Below are 23,696 nucleotides of genomic sequence, written 5' to 3' on the forward strand. Positions count from 1 at the left end.
CTGCTCAGCGTCTCACCCACTGCAGACAAAATCAGACCAAGGGTCAAATGACTAAAACCTATTTTCTAAGGACAAATGTCTGCTCCACACACAAACCAAAAAAAAAAAATTTAAATAAATAAATAAAAAACGGGACATTTGTCATCCTGCTACTGAAAGCTCATCGGTGGCACTATGACTTAACCCATTTGTGCTTTAATTTTTCATAGCGAAAGCTTTTACTCGCGCCGTCTTGCGTTTTCTAAAAGCGCTGATGGGAAGTCAGGTGTTGAAATTTTTACACAGTGTCTGTGGAGATTATGCGCTCTAAAGTTGACGCACTTAAGCAGCGGAAGGCTGAATGAGCTCGGCTGTTTCTAACTAAATCCCGACAACCTACACGTGGCAAACTGTGCTGAATATTTCAAGGCCCTGAATCTGTAAAAAACATTGAAGTCAAACCTGCAATCCACAAAAGCCTATAGGCAAAGTTAAAAGGAAACAGAGGTCTCCTTAAAGGGATTTGAAAGCCAAGTTCACATTTTTAAATTTTATATTACACCCCGAAAGCTGAAATTATACTTTTAGGCCTAAGAGGCTGGTGAATGTCCCAAACACCAATGAGACTGAAAGGATGGCTGCCTCAAGCGTCTGTCTAACGCAGCGGTGGTGGCTGGGAGAAAATGTTTTCTGGGATCGCGATAGGAGCACCAGGAGCTTCCTGTGTCTCGCATGTGGCAGATAAGACAGTCTGGCTGACAATATGGCTGGCGTCTGCTCGCAGAGCCTGAACAACAAACAACAGAGCTGAGCGCAGGGCTTGGTTTTGGATTAGAGTTCACGTTAGACGTTCAGCAAAAAAAAAGACCGAAGCAGCTGCTCCACAAAAACAGCAAAACACCCCAACCTAACTGGGTTGGGATGCAATCAAGTTCAGTCTTCTGCAATAAAAGCTGATAAGAACGACAGATAAACCTAATTGTGTGAAACACACTACATTTTGTGGAGAAAAAAAAACAAAATGTTTACTTTGAATCCTCTTGTGACTGCTGTTCCTCTTTCCTATTTCAGCGTTCCCGTTTGGCATATTTTGCGATGAATAACTGACCGCTTCCTTTCACCAGATTTCATAACCTCGCTCTGCAATTTATGACCATTGCAACAGAGCTACAGGGCCTTTTTTTGTACCTCTGGAAGTTTATCGCAAAAAACTTTGCCGTGCTCGCGGTCAGTCAGACCTCTAAGAGCTTATTAAAAAAAAAAAGGACTTACTTCAATCAGAGAACCAGACAGGACCAGAGCGCTTTGGAGATGACGCTATCTGAAAGGTCTCACTGACATGGAGGAGAAGCCGTGTAAAAGGGTCAAATCAAAATCAAGAGCTGAAAATGAACCAAAGTGCAAAACGGAGAAAGGAGAGGACGTTTTAAGCCCGTCTGTTGGTTTTTCATGACAGAAAAGCTGATCACACAGGAGTGATGCAATGCTATTGGTATGTTGGGTCTATGCTAGTCAATGGTACTGAAACGGCCGTGCAGATGTTCCAGAGGCAGCTGGCTGTGTAAAGACTTGAAACAGAAAGGAATTACAGAATCACTAACTAGTAGCAGCCACTGCGCTGCAAAAAGAGAAGTAAAAATAAGTACAATTTTCTTGAAATTAATGTATTTCTCCTTGATTTGAGCAGGTAAATAAGATTATTTGCCAATGGAATGAGTATTTTGACCCCTAAAATATGATAATTAGATGTACTGCACTTGAAATAAGAAGATAGAGATGAGTTGTTCCTATTTTAAGTGTAAAAAATCTTATTCCATTGGCAAACAATCTTATTTACCTGCTCAAATCAAGGAAAAATACTCTCATTTCAAGAAATACTTTCTTATTTTTTGTTCTATTTTTGCAGTATGTTAGGTGGAAGAGACAAAAAATAAATAGAAAGGATATCCACTTTTGTTTTCTTTTCTTTGCTCTGTGCACAACATGTCGAGCTGCAAAGAAGTCTTGAAGGCACGGACGTTTACGTAGAGTCGGCTTTGCCCACCAGACGCAGGAAACCCGCAGCGTGAAAAGTCCAGCTGCTTGCTCTGCCGTACTTCCAGGCACGGTCAGTTTACTCTTTTATATGGCGGCTAGCTTGATTTAAAACTACAACCAGAAGCCACAGAAACTATTTAATTGTAGGCCTAGCGAGAGCTGGTTGAGAAACACCCCCCCACAGCTCAGTATTAATCACTTCTGTTGTTGAGAGAAGGGGACAGATTCAGATCCTGCAAAAACAGTTTACAATGATTTATGGGTCAAAAAGGGAAGGCAGTGGGGGCGGCTATGATCCCACGTTCCACTGCTGGGCTCCGTTGTGTGTGCGCGCGTTTGTGTTCAGACACAAGATGTCCAGGACAAAAGGTATAAAGCCTCCCGGTAGCCCAAACAATATTTTACTGCAGAGCCAGCAGCCAATTCATAAAAAAAGGTAAATAGATCCAGAGAGGATCTATTTACTCTTACTCAATCACAGCCTGCAGGAGAAATAGATAGACGTGGATATTGAAAGCAAAGTTAAGTAGCATAAACTAAAGGAATGTACCGATCCAATGTCAAGGTTCCTGATCAATGCGTCTTTAAATACGTTGATCAGGACAGGCCGTCTTTTTCTTTTTAAAGCCCATAAAACCTATAAAAAGAAAAAACCGTTTGGCTTGTTTACTTGAAGAAAAAAAATTGCATTGAAAACTTTTCTGGTGATCAAAAAAACAAAAAAACAAAAAAAACATGTTTTTCTTTCAAATCTAGCCGTTTTTTTTGTCCAATAATGGCAATGATACTCGAAATGGTTGCTGCAGTTTCCTGTCTGTCGTGTCATGTGACCTGCTGTCCTTCAGGCGTCGCCAAGCAGCTTTCAGGTCAGGAGAGAGCAGCTGAAAAACTAGTCATTTAATATTATGCCGTTCAAGAATTCAACCTTTTTTCAAAAGACTTGTGCACACGATCGCCTGGAACCCCGCGGAACAACAGACCGCATTGTGAAGAAGTTTTCAAAACAAAGACTAAACTACTCTTACATTTAGCCACTCTTGCCTCATAAGCTAAAAAATAATGAGGAACGTCAGAGAAGTTCCCGCGGAGGAGGTTCTCGATGCGCTAGATGTTGATGGTTGACTTAATAAAATTTGAAACTGAAATGATTTAGCAGTAGAAAACCTGTTTCGCTCCTCACTCCCTCAACCACAAACAAACACAGGCCAAAACAATCCAGCTGTGTTTCTATCCTCAGTCATAGTGGGAGGCTGGCATGACATGGTGGGCCCTGAACAGAAAATCATAATAAATAACAGCTCAGCTACCATCTACGATCCTTAGCGTTATTTTATCTAATTAATAGCATTTTACAAATAATTAAAACTGCCAATTAAATACTCAATAGGCTCCAACATACCAGCATCTAATTTTTAGCCTTAGTTAAGCAATAATTACTTAAATAATATTCAAAGGAGCCTAAACAAGAACCATTGCAAAATGGAAAGTAATGATTATGTTTCTCAAAATCAAAATCCACTGAACAATTTGTCATGTCCTGTCTAAGGCTACGTTCACACTGCAGGGAAATGCGACCCATATCCGTCTTCTGCATGGGAGTGGCAACATCCCAATTCTGATCTTTTCACCCAAAATAAACCCCAACTTGTGCCACTTCCATATGTGGTAATAACTGGGATAGATATCGGATATTTAATTAAATGTACGCAGTCTGAACATTCATGTCACATTTATTTTATCCGTCTTCTACGGACGGTTTTTAAGTCTGATGGCGGTCTCGTTTAACAGTAACATGGACAGCCACTTCAAAAAATCCAATTTCAGCAAAAAATTGTAATTTAGCATGAAGACCTGCAGGGTAAACGGTTGCTGAAAGTGACTTCTAAGCTGAAGGCATCACTGTGGGTGTCCTAGTTGATCCCAAGTGCAGGCTCTACTTTGTCCTTTCAGCTCGTCTTTATCCAAAGCCAGTTCTTTAAACAGGGTTCCCACACCTTAGTGAACATCAAATTCAAGGACCTTTCAACGACTTTCCAGGACCAATTTCCTCAAATTCAAGGACCACACGTGACGGCATTTACCTACTGTGACCGCTGAATAGGTTATCATATTTTAATACAATGCAAATTCAATATAAGACTAAACAGCACAGAAGTTGTTGGGTCAGAAGCAATGCTAGAAAGTGGACTTAATTTATAGCCTACATTGATATTGATCATATTCATAGCCTACATTTATATCCACAGTACATGGCTATGCCATACTACATTACATATAAGATGTACATTAGCCTACCGTTTCATGGAATTTTATGGAAAAAAGTGCAGCATTGAGATTTTCAGAATTATATCAATTTGTTTTACTTACTTTCATCTTTGATTAAGCTAGTTTTTGACTTTGACTCTGAAAAGTCGCTAAATATAGCGATAAAGTCGCTGAGTTGGCAACACTTCGTGAATGTAACCTATTGGATGCATGTAGGCCTAAACCGTAGCCTACCAACTAACGAAGAAGAGCGAACGTACTTTTGCAAATTAAAAGTCTGCAGTATCAACATAATTTTGAAAGATCGTGTGGTAGTAAAATAATGACACATGAGTCGTCATCCGTGTGAACTTTCAACCCCACAAAAAAATTCAAGGACTTTCAAGGACAAAGTGTTTTTTTGGCTGTTTTCAAGAACTTTCAAGGGCCTTGAATTTATTTTTTCAGATACACAAACTTTCAAGCATTTCAAGGACCCGTGGGAACCCTGTCTTTAAATGTCCCTGCACTGAGACGCTCAACCTCACGGTTGTTGCGGACCCATTTCGTCAGTCTGAAACCTCCCTGACAGCAACTTTTCACCAATTTCCCCAAATGAAAGTCACTTTTGATGGTTTTAATAACTTCATCAGCAGTTTGACGCAGGGCAAAATTAGCAATGCTTGGGCATGATGTAGCGCCAAAGTGGTGAAGTTTCATCCCACAAACCTCAAGTGGTTTGCTAATATCGCTCTCTGGCCACAACGAAAACCTCAGAAAGTCTCTGTCTTTCTCATCCGCATGTACTCGATAAAACATTGCCTCAATGTCTGCCATAACTGCAGTCTGTTCTGGGTGAAACCTAAGCTATACGCCCATGAGGACGTTTGTCAAGTCTGGACGTTGAAGGAGCTCCTTGTTGAGACGCGTTCCTTGAAACGAGGATATAAAGCCAAAACACTGCGCTCAGTTTGAGCTTACGCTTATGGTAAACCTCATGATGCGGCATGCACCACACCTGCCCAACCTCCCTGCAAAGCTGCTGAGGGAATCTTTTTCTGCATAGCCCTTTTTGAATATGTCCTCCGTGACGGAGGTCTATTCCTCTTGTCCTTCCTAAACCTCTTCATAGGGTGGAGAGTTTGTTCTTTTGTCACATTATAGCTAGCAGGCATGACCTTGTCTTTCGTCCGGAAATGAAGAGGTAGATGATAATGGCCATTTTTGATATATGTTAAGCTGGAAGCAGTCGGCACAAAACGCACATCCTCAACTTACATCTGTCACCTCACGTTCTCAGAGAAATCCTGATTATATTGTCTGATGAGTAGATCCGTAAACTCGGTATGAGATTTTGTTACTTGAAAACAGAATAACCCGTCCCTGTGAAGCGCTGTTTGCATACGGTCCGTAATCGTGACTGTTCATTATCTTCCATGGCTCCAATGCGTGTCGAACATCAGTCCCAATGAGGAGTTCAATGTCTGCCTCACCTCCCTTTAACTGGATGCCCCTGAGATAAGGCCACATCTTCATATCAGCTTGTGTGATTATAGAAAGAGTGTTTTTCTTTCTATGCAGCACCTTGAGCGGGTCGCACCGTCGCAGCAGTGAGGAGACTGAGAACGGTCTGAAGGTCGACGACTTTGATTTGCTGGACCAATGGTCAGATTTTTCTCCACGTTTCAACATCTTTCATGAAGTAATTCACGTTGGTTATTCTGAGTTAATACCAGTCACGGTAATCATTTTTCCTTTTCTTCCTCCGATAAGAGCTCTTGCATCAAATTGTGGGCATTTTTAAATTCATTCACTGCTCCTTCAAAACACTTGAAAATGAATCACTGACTTTATCAACATCAGTCATTAAAGCCTTTATTTCATTGCGTGCTCCCGCTCGGCCTCCTACACGAAGCAATGTGCGCTTTAAACACGTACCGACTCGGCTGCAATCTTAGCAGCGTCAGACATTGTTACAAATAATCCCGTAAATCCTTTCAACTTCAGTTTAGTTCATCTGTCACCGTTCATTCACCTTTATTGCAAAGCCACGTCCATAATCCACAACTTGGCTTCCTGTAGTGTTCAAATGTTTCTTTGTAGCGCGGCGCGTTCGTTCTTAAAGTTAATCAGGTGATTTTACTCACAACCAGACAGCTACTTTCTACTTATCTTGGCTACTTGCACATCTTGACGCTTTAGACAAGTGGCTCCCAACGTCGGGGTCAGGATAAGACTCAAGGCTCTCTCCGCAGACTGAGCTAAATATCAGTGAAGCATATTTAAGCTACAAATGTGAAGGAATATTAAATACAGCTATCACAAACAGATATTAGGAATATACCGGAAAATATATTGGCTGTTAATGCTGTTTGTTTTAATCAAGCCCTGTTTAGACACTCTGTTTGAGTTTACGGAGGGGATAAAGCAACAAGTGGAAACCAATGAAGCAAAGAAACGAAGATCTTTCAACCCATACAAGAGTCAGTTCTTCTTTAGGGCGTCCTTGTTCTCTGTCAAAAAGGATTCCCTTTTTGACAGAGAACAAGAGATGGATCACTGATGTTGCCGTCAAAAGAGACGGAAAGGGGGTAAAATTGATGTCCGAAGAGCAGAAAGCAGCAAATTGATATAGATTTGTTGCCAGAGGGGAAAAATAATGCCATTGTCTCTGTGCTCCATGATCGGACGCTGAGGTTGGGTCTGACCTCGCCGCCCATCAACCTATATGCTTATATATGTGAACGCTGAGGAATGGTGAGCGGCGTGAAATAACTATAACAGATCTGAAACTCGTCAGTGTGAAGGAATCCTACAAACAATAAAGTAAAAATATGTGGACATATGTAATTGTAAAGAGCGGAGGACGAGTACATTGTTGATGTTTTTGGTTGACACACTGAGCAGACTCAGACAGAGCAGATTGAGCTCACTAAGCTCGAGGGGTGGGGGGGGGGGGTATGCTCAGTTTGCTCACAGGCATAACATATACACAGCATTTGTGTGTTCAAGTGGACTGTAGCCTCAAACACACACACATCCCTGCAGGCTTGGACCTTTTAACATGTTTTTTACAGCTCTGGCGAGCCTCATGCAAGAATCATATACTGAGACCCCCCCCCCCCAAAGACACAGTGAAAAACTCTGATTATCAACTTCTCTGTGGTCTTTCACCGCTGACTATTAGAAAAATATCTAAAATGTGTAGCTCAGTGTGCATCTTCAAATCAAGAAGTAAACTGGTTTTTAAATATTGATCAAATGAACATCATCACTGCGCACACGCGCCGTGTCCCATAAGAGCCAAAAGGGTGATGGGCAACAAGAGGGGAGGGGGCCGGGTGTGCTGGACAATAAGCCTGAAGAGATCAGGGCCGCTCAGAGTGTCTGTGACCAGGCCCCTAAACCCCCCCCCCTCAGAGCCCGCCGTCTGTCCCCCCGACGGAGGGGTGGGGGTGGAAAGCTGAAACGTCTTTTGTGAATTTTACAGCGCCTTAGAGCAGTCGGCCACGTCATGATCAACAGGGCTGCCGTCCAATGACACTTTATCAGAGAAGAGGTAAATAACTGGATGACTGTGGTAAAATGGCTGGGTAAGATGAACAGCTACTAAACTCATATCTGGTTCAGTAGCTGTTTTACTTCAGGGGCTGTTTTGAAACATTCACATTCTCTAAAAATTGACTTTTTTCCCCCTCAGTGTGGGGCTCCTTGTTTGGTTTTAGCAGCCCGATGTCAGTGACGCTAGACCTACTGCTGTATCACTTTGTTGCTCCACCCTTTAATTAAGGTATATACTCATAATTAGCATCCTTCACAAAATGTTAAATATAACAACAAAAACTGTCTTCCCCGTCAGGCTCAGTGAAAATAGTGCTTGTCTTTTCTCTTTTACTCTTCTGGGATGATAAAGTTATTGTATCAGGTGCCTTTTAGCATCATTTCTACCTGGTAACTATTAGCATTAGCCGTGGTGAATGGGTATGTTTGAAAGACTTTTACCAAAGTGTGCACAAGATTTCTTTGGAGAACGAACAACGGGGACTGGAGGTCGACCGACACATCGGCGGGCCGGTACTTGCATTTATTTCTTGTACCGGCCGATACGTATTGTTCGCTTTAATAAATGGTTCTTTTTTGTTTATATTGAGAACTCGGTGACATTTGTTATTGTGTCAATGGAGGAAGAAAAAGCAACATCAGCTTCAAGAATTGGCCCATAATAAAAAAAATTAAAAAAAGAAATCGGGTATGGTTTAGACTAATGTCAAAATAATCGGTATCGGCCTTAAAAACTGTATCGGTCTATCTCTAATGGGGACGTTAACATTATCAGAAAGCTGGAGTCTTGGATGACAATAAAAGGTAAATTCAGAGATCTGAAATCTTTTCACTAATAAAGTCCCTGTTATATCCTCTTGATCTCAGCAAATATTGAGAAGTTGTTGAACTCTCTGCAGACGCTTGGTTTCATTGTGTGGGGGATCTACTCTCTGAAATATATCTACTGGGACGTCTTTAACAACACAGTTCAGGAACATAATCTGTCACAGTAAAGACACTGAGCTGGCTAGAAGTTCACAAGCAATCCTTTATCAATATGAATACCATATTAATTCTGGGGCTTTTAATGACGCATTTTAACGTTTCCTTTTTAAAAAAAGGCCCGATTTCAATGCATCAGCAAAAGCCCGAGATGATCCTGACGTTCATGCAGATGATGAGCGTACGTAAACCTCCGACTGCCACTGTACACCCAGAGCAATGAGTCAGACCCTCTTTCTGTCTAGGGTAAATAAGACACACTCGGATTACAGCAGCCTCTCCCTTCATCGTGCGCCGACACACGATCGGAAACATGTTTTGTCTGGAACGCCGGTGTCACCTGAGCGCTTCGGCCGCAAAACGCAGAACCTTCCTAATCATATTCCTAATCAGAACGTTAGGAGAAAACTCCTTTTTGTCATCACCAACCCGCTTCAATCGACATCAGCGGTAGAGAGAAGTGCAGGAACCTTGGCTTCTGAACGCATTCCAGCGGCAGCGAGACTTCAGCGGAGAAGCTTCGTCCAAACACACCACCCACTCTCTCTGGAAAACCCATCAGACTTCTCTTTTTCAAACAAAGGGGGATCGAGGGGGTGAGGGCGGGGGGGGGACAACCATAGACTGTGAGAGAAAAGTCTGACTTGACTGTGGCACATAGGTGATATCATAGTGTGCTGGGACCAGTGAAGGAGGCCCGAACGTGAAATACAAAACCAGACGGACGATCGGCAAGGCGAGACTACAAATAACAGTCTGGACGCAATAAAAAAAAAAAAAAAAAACCTGGGGAGACAGAGGAGGGCAAAGATCCATTAGTTTTACTGCAAAGAGTCAATGAGCTGAGCAGAATATCTGAACAAAGTGATAAATGACTGGAAACATTGAGCGTACAAATCATACATTTCTCCGTACACATGGCAGAGCCGTTTAAGTTTTATCCCCCCCCCCCTCAGCTGGAAATGGTCGAGCCGTGATAATTTATGTTTGTTCACTCATTTGAACTGATGTATTATCCATACCCAGACGGCAGCCACCAGCATGAAGCACAGCACAAAGCTAACGCTCAGAAAGAATAAAGAAAAAAATAGCAGAAGTGACGTTGCAGGTTTTAGTGCTAAGTTTAACCCCACAGCTGATGGGCACATCACACAGCTGGTCACGGTTGTCAGGGTGATGTAAAAGCAAACGCCACTTATGCGTATTTTTACCCAACTTTAAGTGGTTTTAATGTTCTCTGATAAGATCGAGCGTCCTATTAGTTTGCTGAGCCAGAGTCAGCTGCACAGCGTACGTCCCAGACCGACTGTTTGCTGAGCTAAGATGTGAACGAAGGCCGGAGGGAGACGGCACGTGAAATCAGAGGACAAATGTGCCTACTGTTATCAATGAACCTGAATGAAGAAGTACGCTATGTAGTAAAAGAAGAAGAATTTTGACAAATTCACAATAAAACACCATTAAAGCGTCATCTTAGCGAGTGAGTCTTCCTGGACTAGGATAGCTGCGCTTTCCAAGGTTCAAGCCGGCGAAATCAACTAGAAAGTCGAAAAAAAAAATTGGAAATCTGACATGGGAAGCCTCAGATTAATATTTACGGACAGACGTGGCACGCAGTCGGCTCTTTGGCTGCTTCGGGGTCTGACGTGCTGTGCATTCACAAAGCATGTTCACGTGGGCTGTAAGGTGGTACTCTCAGCTACTCTGGCCTTTATATCATCTTTAAACAGTCTGTATATATTCTCCTCTGACCTCCAGCATTAACAAGGTACTTTTCCTTACACAACTCCCGCCGCCTGGATATTGTCTCGGACCAAACAGAGACGCGGCTGTGTCTTAAAATCCGTGCAGATCAGAAGTCTCTGAATGGCTCGGAGCTGCAGAGTTTAGTACCAGCAACCACGGCGAGTTCAAAGTAGGGCGGCACCATATCAGAAAACCTTGCAACGGCGATGACATTGGTCAATATTCTGAAGATACAACATTTGTAATATATTAGCGAACAATTACTGCGCTCCAAACAGTTCGCTGCAATGTGAGCATTGCACACACTGATGTTACAATAACAATATATTCTTGATATATGGTGCAGCCCTGGCTGAATGTCACTTAAATCCCCGTTTCTTCACATCTGTGACTTCACAGCTGAACTTCAGCATGTCGTCTTCGTCACATCTAGACGGCTGACAGAGCTACAGACTCCCTCCTCGCCGTCCTGCCCTGACATGCGACCTAAACGCACAGAGTTGAAGTCATATGATTGGCTAATGGTGAGTTAACGAGTTATCTAACAATGCCCAGTGAGGGAATACCATACAGCCTCTGCTGGTGAGCCCTTTTTTTTTTTTTTTTTTTTTTTGATTTTCACTGATTACTTTTCCAGCAAGAATAAAAGTTGCCTTTAGATGACACATGAGATGAACTGCCTCATCTATCTGATGTGGGGGGAAATAACCCCAATCACTGATGTGATTACAACCAAAGAGCCAGCACCCAAGCACTGCTGATTATATGAATGACACATACACCGGCTTATTCACTTCATGAACCTTTGAGGATAAACTTTTTAAACCTTTTGAGGATAAACTCTGCTCCACCCAGCAGCCCCAAGGCTTCAGAGCTGTGGGAGGAAACCACCAGAACCCCCCCCCCCCCCCCCAGGTTCCCAACAGCCCAGGAAATATAAGCCACAGTCAAATACGTCCAGTATGGACCTACTGGGACAACAAATGGCTCCGACTCTGTTTTCTGCTGCACTAAAGAGCAATTCTACACTCAAATACCAAACTGATTTCTTAGACTTTCCTCGACTGAAATAAATTGTACACATTTTGATTCTTCTTTAAAGCAAACGGCCGTCCTTGACAGTAAAGTGCACAGGAAGCTCTCAGCTTCTCGTTACGCTTCTGGTTCTGTTGCTCAGACAAAAGCGCGCCTCTCACCTTATAAAAAAAAAAAAAAACAACACGACACATTTCAGTTCACCGCACCGGGGGCTTTTTAAACATCTCTTCTATCAAACATGGAAGCGCACAGTTCTGCTCTGATTCATCCGCGGAGGTTTTTTTTTTAAAGTCAGTGTTGGCCCACTATCTCCGCAACATTGTCGAGCCTTCCTGACACTCTATTGCGCAATGGATCCCTTTCTGAACTTCCTTTCTCCTTTTAAACTCAAGCCTTTTTTTTTTTTTTAATGCTACTTTCTTATCCAGCTGTATAATCTCGCAGGTTTTTTTTCGCCTGCAGTGGCAGCCAGTGGAGCACAAAGGCGCATTTGTTGTCTGGTGAAACTGCGTCTGTGTGTGTGTGTGTGTGTGTGCGTGCCTCTGCCTCGTGCACGCTCACTCCCCCGCAGATAGTGAGACGGCCAGGGCCAAGTCGAGGCAGAGTTGTCTCTAACCCCTCCACCCATGGTTTTAAGCCGCAAACCAAACAGCGGCCCACGCCCTCCTCAGAGCCCCACCAGGCACAGAGAGCATTCCTCTGAGCTGACTAACCTCATCCACGCACGCACGGAAACACGGGGGATCACACTGTCGCTAAAAAAAAAAAAAAAAAAAAAGGAGAGAGAAAACATCCTAAATGTTGTTAGTAAATCAGATTTCACACAAGTTTATTTGTCGCTTAACCGCCGGCTTCCCATAAACGGCTTTAGAGATAATTTGGCCTGTGTGAGGAATAACGCGGGGGGAAAGCCAATCTAACCGGCTTTTTCTAAACAGCGGCGGACCGACAGGAAAACAGTCCCGACCGTAGGATTGACTGTGACTCACCCAAAACATAACAAACAGATCGGAGTTGTTGCAGCTGGACGCCGGAGTGCCGTTTAATCACCTGAAACAAACTGCATAGGCCAGTCGGCAGAGGCAGAAATCACTGACGGCTCGGGGGCCCCTCTGCTGACTCACGGCCGTATCGGTCGCCTGTCAAACCGGATCAAACAACGGAGGACTCCCTGAAGCGGACGACAGGTTAACGTCGTCAGAGCAGCGAGACGGACACGCGTGAACTCTCCGTGACCCGTTCCCAGGCTGCGTCTGCCCTGAACAACGCCGTCCTGGGTGACTCGGGCACCGGGCCTCGTATTCAAGCGCTGAATGCAAGTGCTCGGACAAAAGGCAGGGGAACTGCCACACCAAGGCTTTAAATATAAGGCAGGGTTAGCTCGACGGGTGTGAATATTACGTCCAGCAGTGCCCGACTGAATGAAGCAAACTCCCGTATTCGTGGCTGCAGGAGCTAATTTTGTCGATTGCCTCTTTTTCATGTCCAGCGTGTGATATAGCCGCCCTCTGCCTTTCATTGTGTCGCCCTCAAATTAGGGAGGAGAAGCGAAGAGCGCCGAAAGCAGAAACGGAGGGAAGAGAGAGGAACTGTAGGTCAACACCACAACACCCAAATCACTTGTTATCGAGCGGCTGAGGCCCGACGCGCACCACGCCCGTCTTCTGTTGCCACCGAAAAGGTCAAACGGCGGATCGATTACTAAATCACCTGATAATGAACAAATGTGTTTAATGTTAAACTTAAGGAAGGCCTGATAAACTGATCGATGTTCCCAAAATCACGATGTTACCCTCTGGACAAAAGCCAGATGCTGACAATGCGCAGCGACTTTTAAAACGACGACACAGCGCTGCACAGCTTATGCCTTTCAGGCATTCAGATTATGAAGCAGTGCAGGTACATGTGACGTCTCCTCAGCCGTGTGTGTGTGTGTGTGTGTGTTTTTAATGGCAGTCACCCAGACACACGCAGACACGCTCCTTTTCATTTCAACCTGCCGTCTGGCTTCAAACAAACCAGTTCTAGCTCAGCTATCAGCAGCTTCATTTGTTTTTCCCTTCAACACAAACTGTTCTAGCCAGAGGCTGCGATAAGACGGGGAATCCGAGAGCCCGGCTGTTTCCAAACTCAGCGTCGCATGTTCCTGGTTCTAATCGACACGCGGGCCCGTCCGGCACCAAACGGGACCATGGGAATGCCCAGCTCCTCGTCAGTACCCATAATTCCACCTTAATTGCTTCTTCTCTCTCTCTCATCTGACTTGTGCATCAGCGTCAAAGCGCTCGACAATAACCACAAACATGGCACACGATGCAGAGACGTCCTCTTTTCCTGGTGTTTGATCAGGCCTGATTGGTTACCAAAGCTTATTTTAAAGAGGCATCGATGTTCTTAATAAATCAAGGAATGAACAAAGAGGCGCCGAGTACAGAAACGCGGCTGCGGAGACATGTTTGGCCTGTAAAAAGGTGACACTTGTTCTCCCTCTTCCTGGTCCCCCTCGCTTTAACTCATCTCCCTCCTGCCCCGACACGCAGTGGTGGGAACGGGGAAAGCACCCCTGTTGCCGGGATGAATAAGTCCAAAACACGACAAACGCTCACCGAAGCCTCAAGGCCTGAACCCAAGCTGAGTTCAGTGAGGTAGACGTGGGGAATCCACTCCCCCAGGCTCAACACCAGTCACGACTGACACAAAGGCATCGCACGGCTGTCTGTAAAATGCTCCGGTGTTACACCAACTCTTTACCGCCAGAGGAAGATTACGTATGTTTGTACTCCCCATGGTACTGGGCTACCATGGGGAGTTTCTAAGACCAATCAGTCTGTTAAAGCAGGCCGAGACTGTCGCAGGAGACGGTTACGTTACCAAAGGCCTTTTGAGCGTCAAAAAGACGTCCAACGCCTCAACCTGGACGCTTGTTTGGAGGCGCTGTCCTGGTTTTTTTTGCCTCTGCTGGACTCTTTGTAAAATTACGGATGAAATCAAGAGAGCGGCTTGGCTTTATTTACTAAATAATATAATATACCGTATTTTCCGGACTATAAGCCGCTCCGGAGTACAAGTCGCACCAGCCATAAAATGCATAATAAAGAAGGAAAAAACAGATATAAGTCGCACTGGAGTATAAGTCGCATTTTTGGGGGAAATTTATTTGATAATATACAACATCAAGAACAGACATGTCATCTTGAAAGGCAATTTTAGATAAAAATAGAGCGGAGGCAACAACAGGCTAAATAATTGTACCAGTGTAGCGCTATCTTGCCAACATTCCAAAAAACAAAACAAAAAAAACAAAAAAACTAAGTCTTGCATGTTTATTTGATGATAACAGCCGTTTTTTTTGTTGTTGCTTTCGCGCGTGCATATAGTGAAATAACAGGCACTCCGCTCCGCCGGTCGTCCGCGCAAAGCATGTCTTCTGTTTGGTGTGAAAATAACAGAAGATGATATACCGGTAAAAATGTCTAATAATTTCACACATAAGTCGCACCCCCGGCTAAACTATGAAAAAAACTGCGACTTATAGTCCGGAAAACACGGTAATCTGCGCCGTGTCTGAATTCACCAGATCAATCAGAGGCGTGTTGAGTTTGCTGCGCTGACTCACCCAGTTTGACAACCTGCTGACCGGCATCAGTGCCCAGCCGCCCATCTCCAGCCGGGACACCAGGCACAGGCGCCCCCGTTTCAGCTGAAGGGCATCCGTGTCAGGGCAGGCATTCAGGAGGCAATTAAAGCTTTCCTGAACATTATGTCCGACTGCTGTAATTTAAAGGGCATACAGGGTCTTATACAGCCATGTGCACCGCTTTTATCATTATTAAAGTACGTTACAATCTTTTCATAGTGGATTTAAAGAGAAATGGCTACAGGTCAGACGCTACTTCCTTCACAGGAGAACAAGGTGGACGAGTATTAATACGTCGGTCTTCACCTGGACTGGAGGTGCTACAGTGCAGCCGTCTACAGGGAGGGACAGCGCACACCGTGCCTCCTTCAAGAAGCGCCGGGTAGGCCTGGGCGGTAAGGTGAAAAAATCTACCGCCACGGAAATTTACAACTGCAACCGACCTGTCGGTATTTTTGGTATTCAAACAAAAATGAAAGCAAAAGTCGTTTTCATAGGTAAAGGTAGGCTTTGGTCCTGTCCCTTTAAGACGCTGCGCTACAGTCTATAGTCACGTGACTCCGCCCCATCCAGTCTGAAACGAGAGCCAAGGGAGGTTGAGAAAATGGAGGAAATTTAGTACCATCGGGCATTTAGCGTTATCGAGGTGATACTGTTCAACATGTCGCGATATTGATTTTATGCCATATCGCCCGGCCCTAGCGCGGGCCAGCCAGTTTATGCAGCAAGGTGCTGCAGATCTATGAGTCTGCTGCAGTGAGAGCGATCTCTGGCTTCGTCAGATCCGCTGTAAGACAGACCACAACAGGAGATCCTTCCTGTCCACACCCATCAGCATCTACCGCAACTATTTGAAGAAACCTGCACGGCATCAGTTTCAACATTTAGTTGCCCTTTGGGGTTAAAAAAGCACTTTTGAATTGAAATGATTTGAATTAAGCCAATGTGATAAAAAAAGTGATGCTTGTATCTTCTAACCAGGGCTCTGCTTGTAACCCGAGTTATTTTTATTTCATTTCTTTTACAAATTAACATTTTTTCTAGTCTATTTCAACTTTCTGAACTTTGAGTAGGATAACTCATCCTCATGATAATTGATGCCCCAATCAATTAAACCAGTGACTGAAATCAGGTCAGGCGGTCAATACGGGTGGAAAATGGCTCTTCCGCTTATTGTTATGGGGAGGGGGGGGGGGGGGACCCCTGTAAGATAAACTGTAAGCTATTGTGAAAATCATAAGGCTGGCAGTATATTTTGAATCTCAACTTCTGCCTTTCAAACTCAGTTTTTCCACTGTTGGCTGCATGAGATAGTAAATGCATTACATGCGCTACTTAATGCAGGGATGCCCGAGTCCAGTCCACTAGCACTACCATCCTGCAACCTTCAAATGAACCCCTTCTCCTACACTTGAACCAAATGTCTGAATCCCCTCAGACATTCGGTAATGAACCCTTCATTTAGAGAAAGAAAACGTCTAGAGGCAGCAGGACAGCAGCTCTCGAGGAGCGGACTCTGGCACCCCTGATTTCATGTAAGCAGTGTCTGATGGAGGCCTGTTTGGCTATGGGTGCATCTTATTTTTTATGCATCATCGGTGTCTGTGGGACTCTCCCTTTAATGCAGAGATTGCTTTGTAGGCGAGCAGAATGTGACTAATGCGTCCCACATCGCAATAAGTCCTGCAAATCTTTTTTTTTTTTTTTCAAGCACAATTTCTTTTACAGCGAATGTTTGTCATGTAGTTGTTGAATTGAAACAAATCAAACATACATGGGTTTTGGGATTAGGTGAGATGGGAAGCAGCGAGTCAGAGATCAAAGAAAGCCGAAAACCTGGAAGTCTGCGCCAGCCAATAAAAGCCCGGTTAGTGCAGCTGTAGTAGCCATGACGACAGTCCTGCCGCATCATGGTAAGCATGGCTGTGAAAAGGCCGACTTTTGTTAAAGGGATCATTGTTTCTTTCTCTCAAAGGGTCAATTTTACTACTGTAACTTTGGGAAATTATTGTTAACTAAAAGGTTGGTCAATATACTGAGTCGGATCCTGGTTTAGATGCTTGACTCATCTAAAAACCGCGATAAATCACTTTCCCAGTGGTGACGTTCAGTCAGCTTTAAGCACAAAGGGTGGCCTGCTAAGGGTTATGAGAAGGTGAAAACACTCAGCCAGCCAGAGTTAAGAAAACATTGTGGTTTGGCTTCCTTAGGGCTAAATGACCCTCACCATCCAGGTTATAGAAGAACCTGACACCTAACCTCCAGTGTAACGTTTTTGGCATATTTTCCAGATTTACAAACAATGAGCCACCCACCCTGTGTTTGTAAGTCCAGGCTCTGCTTAATGAAACACAAGAAGAATACATTAGTCACATTTGGTCCTAAACCATTAGAAAGCAGTAGATTCCCATGGACTGACACACATCCAAACCAGTATTGTTAACTCTACGATGTTTACAGCTCACAGGAAGTGTGTGTGTGTGTGTGTGTGTGTGTGTGTGTGTGTGTGTGTGTGTGTGTGTGTGTGTGTGTGTGTGTGTGTGGGGGGGTAATAAGTCTTTGACTTTGAGAGTGATAAGCGGCACAGCGGCAACATTACTAGATGCTGAATGACTAAGACTTGAAGTTAGAGAAAAGCTTCAGCTTTCACTTTTATATTCCCTATGATGTCCTAAAAAAAGACAAAAATGCTTCCTGTCAAAACCCAAGTGACGTGACAGGCTGGAAAAGCAGCTGCCCTGTCCCGGCTTTAGTTTTAGTTTAGCACTTTGCTCCCAATGAAAAAGAAAGTGCAGGCTTTTCATACCACGAGAGCTTTATCTGTTAGGTAAACCCATTGGGACATGAACCAGCCTCGCTGACCACTATAATTACGCTTGGTTGCCTGATAATCAGTTTTTACATCAGAACATCATGTCAGATCCAATCACCGTGTGGTGAAACCTGACAGAAAACTACAGGAGAAAGGGATAAAAACCTCAAAACACAGCTAACTTTGTTTGGCTGTTCTATTCTGCATCTTGTTCTTTTAAATTGTGTGTGAATGTGTGTGTTCCTCCCTGAGATGATATGTGATCCATGATATGCCATTCCCCAACCTGATGCCGCTATCGACCCGATCGATACACAGCGCTGGCTTACTTCCGCCCTCAGCATCACCCAGAACCCTGGCGAAGCGCGTCGGCGGCGAGCCCCGCCACACAGTTCATGTGTCAGAGACATAGGAGCTGAGCTCCCCGGCCGCGGACAGGCCTCAACACGCAGGCAGCTGCTGTCGGCGTGCCAGAGCTTGGGGGGGGAATTAATAGAAGCAGCAGTCCTCCAGGGACCCTGCTGGCCCACGCCGACAGGCCAGCTCCAATCTGAGGTCATCTCGACGCGCTCTGCCTCTTCCTGTGAGCATTAGCGGCAGGAAACGTTCGGAACGTCAGGAACGTTATTTAACTTTTTGGGGCGGCTTAGCTCCGCGCGCTGGCACAGAGTCCCGGTAGCTGTGATATGCACACTTGTGGCCGCCGGGAATGTGGGAGCGCCCTATTAGAGGCGGGGGGGGGGGGGGGGGGTGTAGATTTCATCTGACACTGCGTGCTATTAAATGCGAGGAACAGCCCAGCCGCACAAGCCAGGTTTTCTGGATGCACGCTAAGGTTTGGCCGTTTATTTTACATTCATTCAAACAAAACCAAAAAAGAAAAAAAAAGAGGAATACATGACAGAAGCCTGTAAAATCCCAGGTGTGACTGGAAATTTCAACGTTTCTACCACTTAAAGCGAATTTAGAGCCATTTGATCCACACTGCTTGAAGCAAAGTTTGAAACTACATTTAAAAAGGCAAATCGCCTCTTTTTTCCCCCACCCCAAGGTTGTTTCATGTTTATCGATATCTGACTTAGGTAAAAAGCCGTGTTACCTAAGTCTTTTTTTTTTGGAAACACGTTAACACATGCCAATAAAGAACATTTCCCTGCTAAACATAAACAGGCCTGTGCTGTACTCCGCCGTGACAGGCTCTAATCCTCCTCGTGGCGGCCTTCATTTACCATGTGGAGGTGGAGAAAGCCTCTAGATTGGCTCAATCTGTGCACAGAACAACATTACAGATGCTTACTTACTGTCACCGCTTGCGTCCTTGTTGGCCTTTACCCCACCCCTATGCCCCGATCACAGGTTTAATGCAAGAATCTACGTCACAGTAACGTATTTTAGACAATACCATGCTTTAAGCATAAAAAAAGAAAAGCTCAGTTTTCTACACCGCAGTGGAAAAAATGGGAATTGAAGTGGATTTATGCTCGCCATTTTATTTATTTTTCAGGAAATTCATTCTAATTCATCTAGTGTGAACTGGAACTATTTCAATGTGATCCTTATTTACTCGCTGCTGCTGATACAGATCTGTCCTCCTGCAGCAATAATAATAAATGAACCGATGAGGCCTGCTAACCCAAAAAGACTGATGGCACAATAGGACTTGTTCGTTTTTTAAGCTGTCTGCTCCAGGAAAGCAACAACAGAGCACAGCTATTCTTACCATCGCCCACTTTTGTTCGCTCAGTGCCACTGCTTTAATGCAATTGGCCAAGTCCACTATAGCTCAGCTGATGGTGGGTAAGTTTGGATTGGAGTGTTTGCCAGGCTGCAGAGTGTACGTAGAGATGATTATAGCCAAAAACAAACATTGGTGCAATTGTGCTTTATTTATTTACCACTGGAGTAGCTATCTGCATGGCGTTTATCGCTGTCCACCTGGACCATTCCCTGCACGCAAAAGTCTATCAAGTAGTCTGATTGTGGAAGAATGCATACGGATTTGGACATTTCGCACCTTTTTTTTTTTTGGTTTATCCTTTTCTGCAACTCTTGCAAATAAAGTGCCTGGCTGTGGCAGCCTTCGAGGAACCCGTCTACTGAACCACCGGCAGCAACCTTACTTCACTTATTATTATTATAAAGGATGCACTGACAGAAACAAATGGCTGCAGGGTGACGCTGAGAGGAGAGAGGATAAACACCACCACCCCCCCTTCAGCTCTCCAGACTCGCCTACGCACCAACAACGCTAGAAAGCGTCCCAGATTAAGGCCAAGTTATATAACTTGGGACTACACCGGTGCTTTTGCATTGCACGCGTCCCATTGGCCGGCCGCGCACGCGCAGAGACCCAAACACGTCTCGGTGACGCGGGGTCCGGCTCGCCAGATCCAGCCGGGGACAGTTTCGGCTCAAATGGTGCGTTTGTGTTCCGGTGGCGGTGCGCCGTTACGGGAGCTGGTTAGCAGGAGGTTTCTGAGCTGCGCACGCACACACACACACACACACACACACACACACACACACTGTTAGCTTGCCTGCTCGCCTCCATGTTTACTAGACGCGAAGGAAATCAGAGTTTGAAGTTGCGGCTCGAGAGAAAAAAAAAAAAGGAGGGGAGCCGGAGAGGCCAAGTTCCCTCACAAGTGGAACCGGAGAGAAAGGGTCTAGTTTCCTGCGCCAAGGCTGTAAATGTGCGTTTTAAAAGCCGGCTGGCTAACTTTACGCTCGGCGTGCCATCACCAGAGCCGCCCTCACCTCGGTATAGTGATGCATTTGGTGTTGATGTTCTGCGTGGTGATGGCTTTCTCCAGCTCGTCCAGCTGGCCCGTCTTCTTCAGCTTCTTCACCAGACTTTTCACCGCTTTCTCGCACCACTTCTCCTCCTGGCCGTTCTGCTCTCCCTTCTTCCAGCCCAGCAGTCTTTTGACGATGGGGGGAGTGAAAGGCAAAATTGACATCTTTCAAAAGAGTTCAGTCAAAGTCCGTCCAGTGTCGAGAAAGTCCGCTGGGTTTTGGACCGAAAACACAACGCACAAAAAAAAAAAAAAAATTAAAAAAAACACCACCACCTGCCCCTATAAGGGTCCACGCAGCAAAGGTTGGAGCGTTGTTTGGCCGAGAAAGCGAGCGGTTCGTGTTTGCTAGACGCCTCTGCAGGGCATCTCCAGCTTCAAACTCCTCAGCTTCGGCGCACTCCTTCGCCCTGAATCGAGCTACACAGCCGAGTGTGCGCCGCCGGTAGTCTGTTGCGCCTTGAACTCGACGCTGATACGCCACAAAAAGTAGTCCGTCTGGATTCGCTCGACGGCGCGCTTCGGAGGCGAACCACGAACCGAAACGCGGCCGAACCACGTCTATAACTCGACTACCGGAAAATAATCGAAAGCAATAATGTCGGCACTTCGTCGTCTCGGTGCGTTTGGCTCTGCTAGCGGCAAAGTTTTGTGAAGTTCAGAAGCCTCCGCGGTGTTGTGGTCGCCCGACTGAAGTCTGCAGCGAATGCAAATGCGGGGAGCTTTGCTGCTGAGACTCTCCATTCAGACTTCAGACTTCAGCCCGGTTGGAGCAGCAGCTGGCCAAATGGGCTGTGCTGCTGATGTTGCACAATCCCTGCCTTTTCTTCTCATGCTGATGAAGAACGGCCATGTGGCTGACTAAATTATAGCGGTCACTCACACAGCTAGACCACTATGAATCACTTATGTAAAACTGAGTAAACTGTTTAATTGCGCCAAGGATGGAGAAACTACTGTTGATTTGCCCTTTTTGGACTATATGACACATATGGCCGAGAAAAAAAAGAGGTAATTTAGACAATCACACAAGTGATGTTACCATAATGAAACACCTCAATCAGTGTGTTTGTGGCGTAAACACGCCTGAGCACACTGGCTGTCCACATCTCCTGCCCAGCACATATGGAGAGAATTTTGTCTCTAAAACATTTGAATAAATATAAAAAAGATTTGAATAAATATAAAAGGATATATATACATACATTTATAAATATCCAAGTACAAAATACAAAATTCACTCCATAGGCACAAGACTTTCCAGCAATTTCTCCTATGGGTTTGTTTGTTTCCGTGTGAGTGAAAAAACACTGTAGCTGCTGTAAGATGGAAGTTGACAGAAGTCTGTGCGCACACACACACGCAGAACATGACACGCCAACTTGCCTTGACTTGCTGGATGTACAAACAGGGAATCTCCTACACCAACGAGGTGGCAATTTAGTTTATAGCCTGGTTCAGCCTCTAAATTACAGCTATAACACACACACACACACACATACACACACACACTCATATGCATAAGCACCCCCTCCTCCTGCATGCACTCATGCAGACGGTGTCAAGAAGTCAAGTGCCAGATGTAGAGTGCAACACCAGCGAAGGGCTCACCACAGAGAGAGAGTGATAGTGGGACGGTTCAGGAGCTGCCTTTGTTCTTCAGGCTTCAAAAGCTAGGTCTTTTATTGTGAACAGTGTTATTAGCAAGAGTTGTAAAAGTTTCCAAGGCGCCGCTCACGCTCCATGTCCACCTCCTTAGGTCTAACCAAACCCAGTCCCAGAGGGTGCGTGCATGTGATCGTCAGATATCTGCTAAACCTCCCACTTTAGCCCAGAATAGTAGCACAGGAGCACTGACCTGTGTCCAGCAGTCACCCCCCCCCCCACCCCCCCACCCCAAAGTACATAGCGTGTGGTTTGTGCTAAAAATATTTCAGGGCCACCGGGACAGATGCCTCTCCTTTCATCTCTTCCGGTAAACCTGGCAGTGTATATTTTTACAGTGAATGCCAAGGTTTTACGATCTGCATCTTTTGACGTTTAAACACTTTATGAGCAAAACGAAAGAGATTCGAGTGTGAATTTACCACCGGAACCTTATCCGTACAAATAATCTAGTCTCCAGCTATAAAAAGTCATCCTCTCTGGTGTCAGTGGTGTGTCGGCAGGCCGGAGGAGAAAGGCTCCGGGAGCATGCTGCCATGTGTCATATGCTAAGGCCCCCGTGGCCCTCTCGACACCTGTTTACGCCCCCAGGGACCCGACCGGCCAAGACAGCTGGTTTGTTTTTTGGAGAAGTGCGGAGCGAGAGACAGGACGGATGCAGGGGTGCAGGGCAGGGGGGGAAGGGATTACGTATGTGCTGCAATAGATTGGTGGGCAGAGGGTGGGTGGTTTAGTGGGACAGAGTTTAAGGGGGATTTTGGTGGAGGTGGTTGTGGGAGGGGGGGCTGCAGTGAGAAGAATTACAGAGCACAAAAGGCACGCCAGCAGGGCTGAATGGGCAGTGACCACGCACGATCCAATGGATGATAATGACATTGTGCTGGCCTCAACCTCACGGTACTCAGGCCAGTGTGTGTGTGTGTGTGTGTGTGTGTGTGTGTGTGTGTGTGTGTGTGGGATGTCAGCTGGTGTCCCTGTGGAAATGAAACACTACTAAAGGACATAATCTCCGGGTCTCAGGATGACGTTGATAAGGAAGCAGATGACCATGTTCATGAAGAAGATCTGTATTTTTTCAGTATAAAGTGTACTGGCAATGTGGAAAAACTATCTAGTAGTCGGTAATATTTTCAAATAGCAGATACAGAGTTTGGCATTGCTTTAAGATTTATAAACCCTAAATTAAAAATAAACAGCT

General features: G+C 45.1%; 1 protein-coding gene across 1 annotated transcript in view; it reads right to left on the bottom strand.

Moving 5' to 3' along the window:
• Positions 1-21,587, bottom strand: part of smad3a (SMAD family member 3a) — a 30,748-nt gene extending 9,161 nt beyond the window's left edge. Inside the window, exon 1 of the mRNA XM_036136204.1 lies at positions 20,796-21,587. Coding sequence (XP_035992097.1) covers positions 20,796-20,998 — 203 coding nt within the window. The 5' untranslated portion in view covers positions 20,999-21,587. The remainder of the gene's footprint in view (positions 1-20,795) is intronic.
• Positions 21,588-23,696: the final 2,109 nt, after the last annotated feature.

Source organism: Fundulus heteroclitus, chromosome 4 (assembly GCF_011125445.2).
Source record: "Fundulus heteroclitus isolate FHET01 chromosome 4, MU-UCD_Fhet_4.1, whole genome shotgun sequence".
Lineage (NCBI taxonomy): Eukaryota > Metazoa > Chordata > Actinopteri > Cyprinodontiformes > Fundulidae > Fundulus > Fundulus heteroclitus.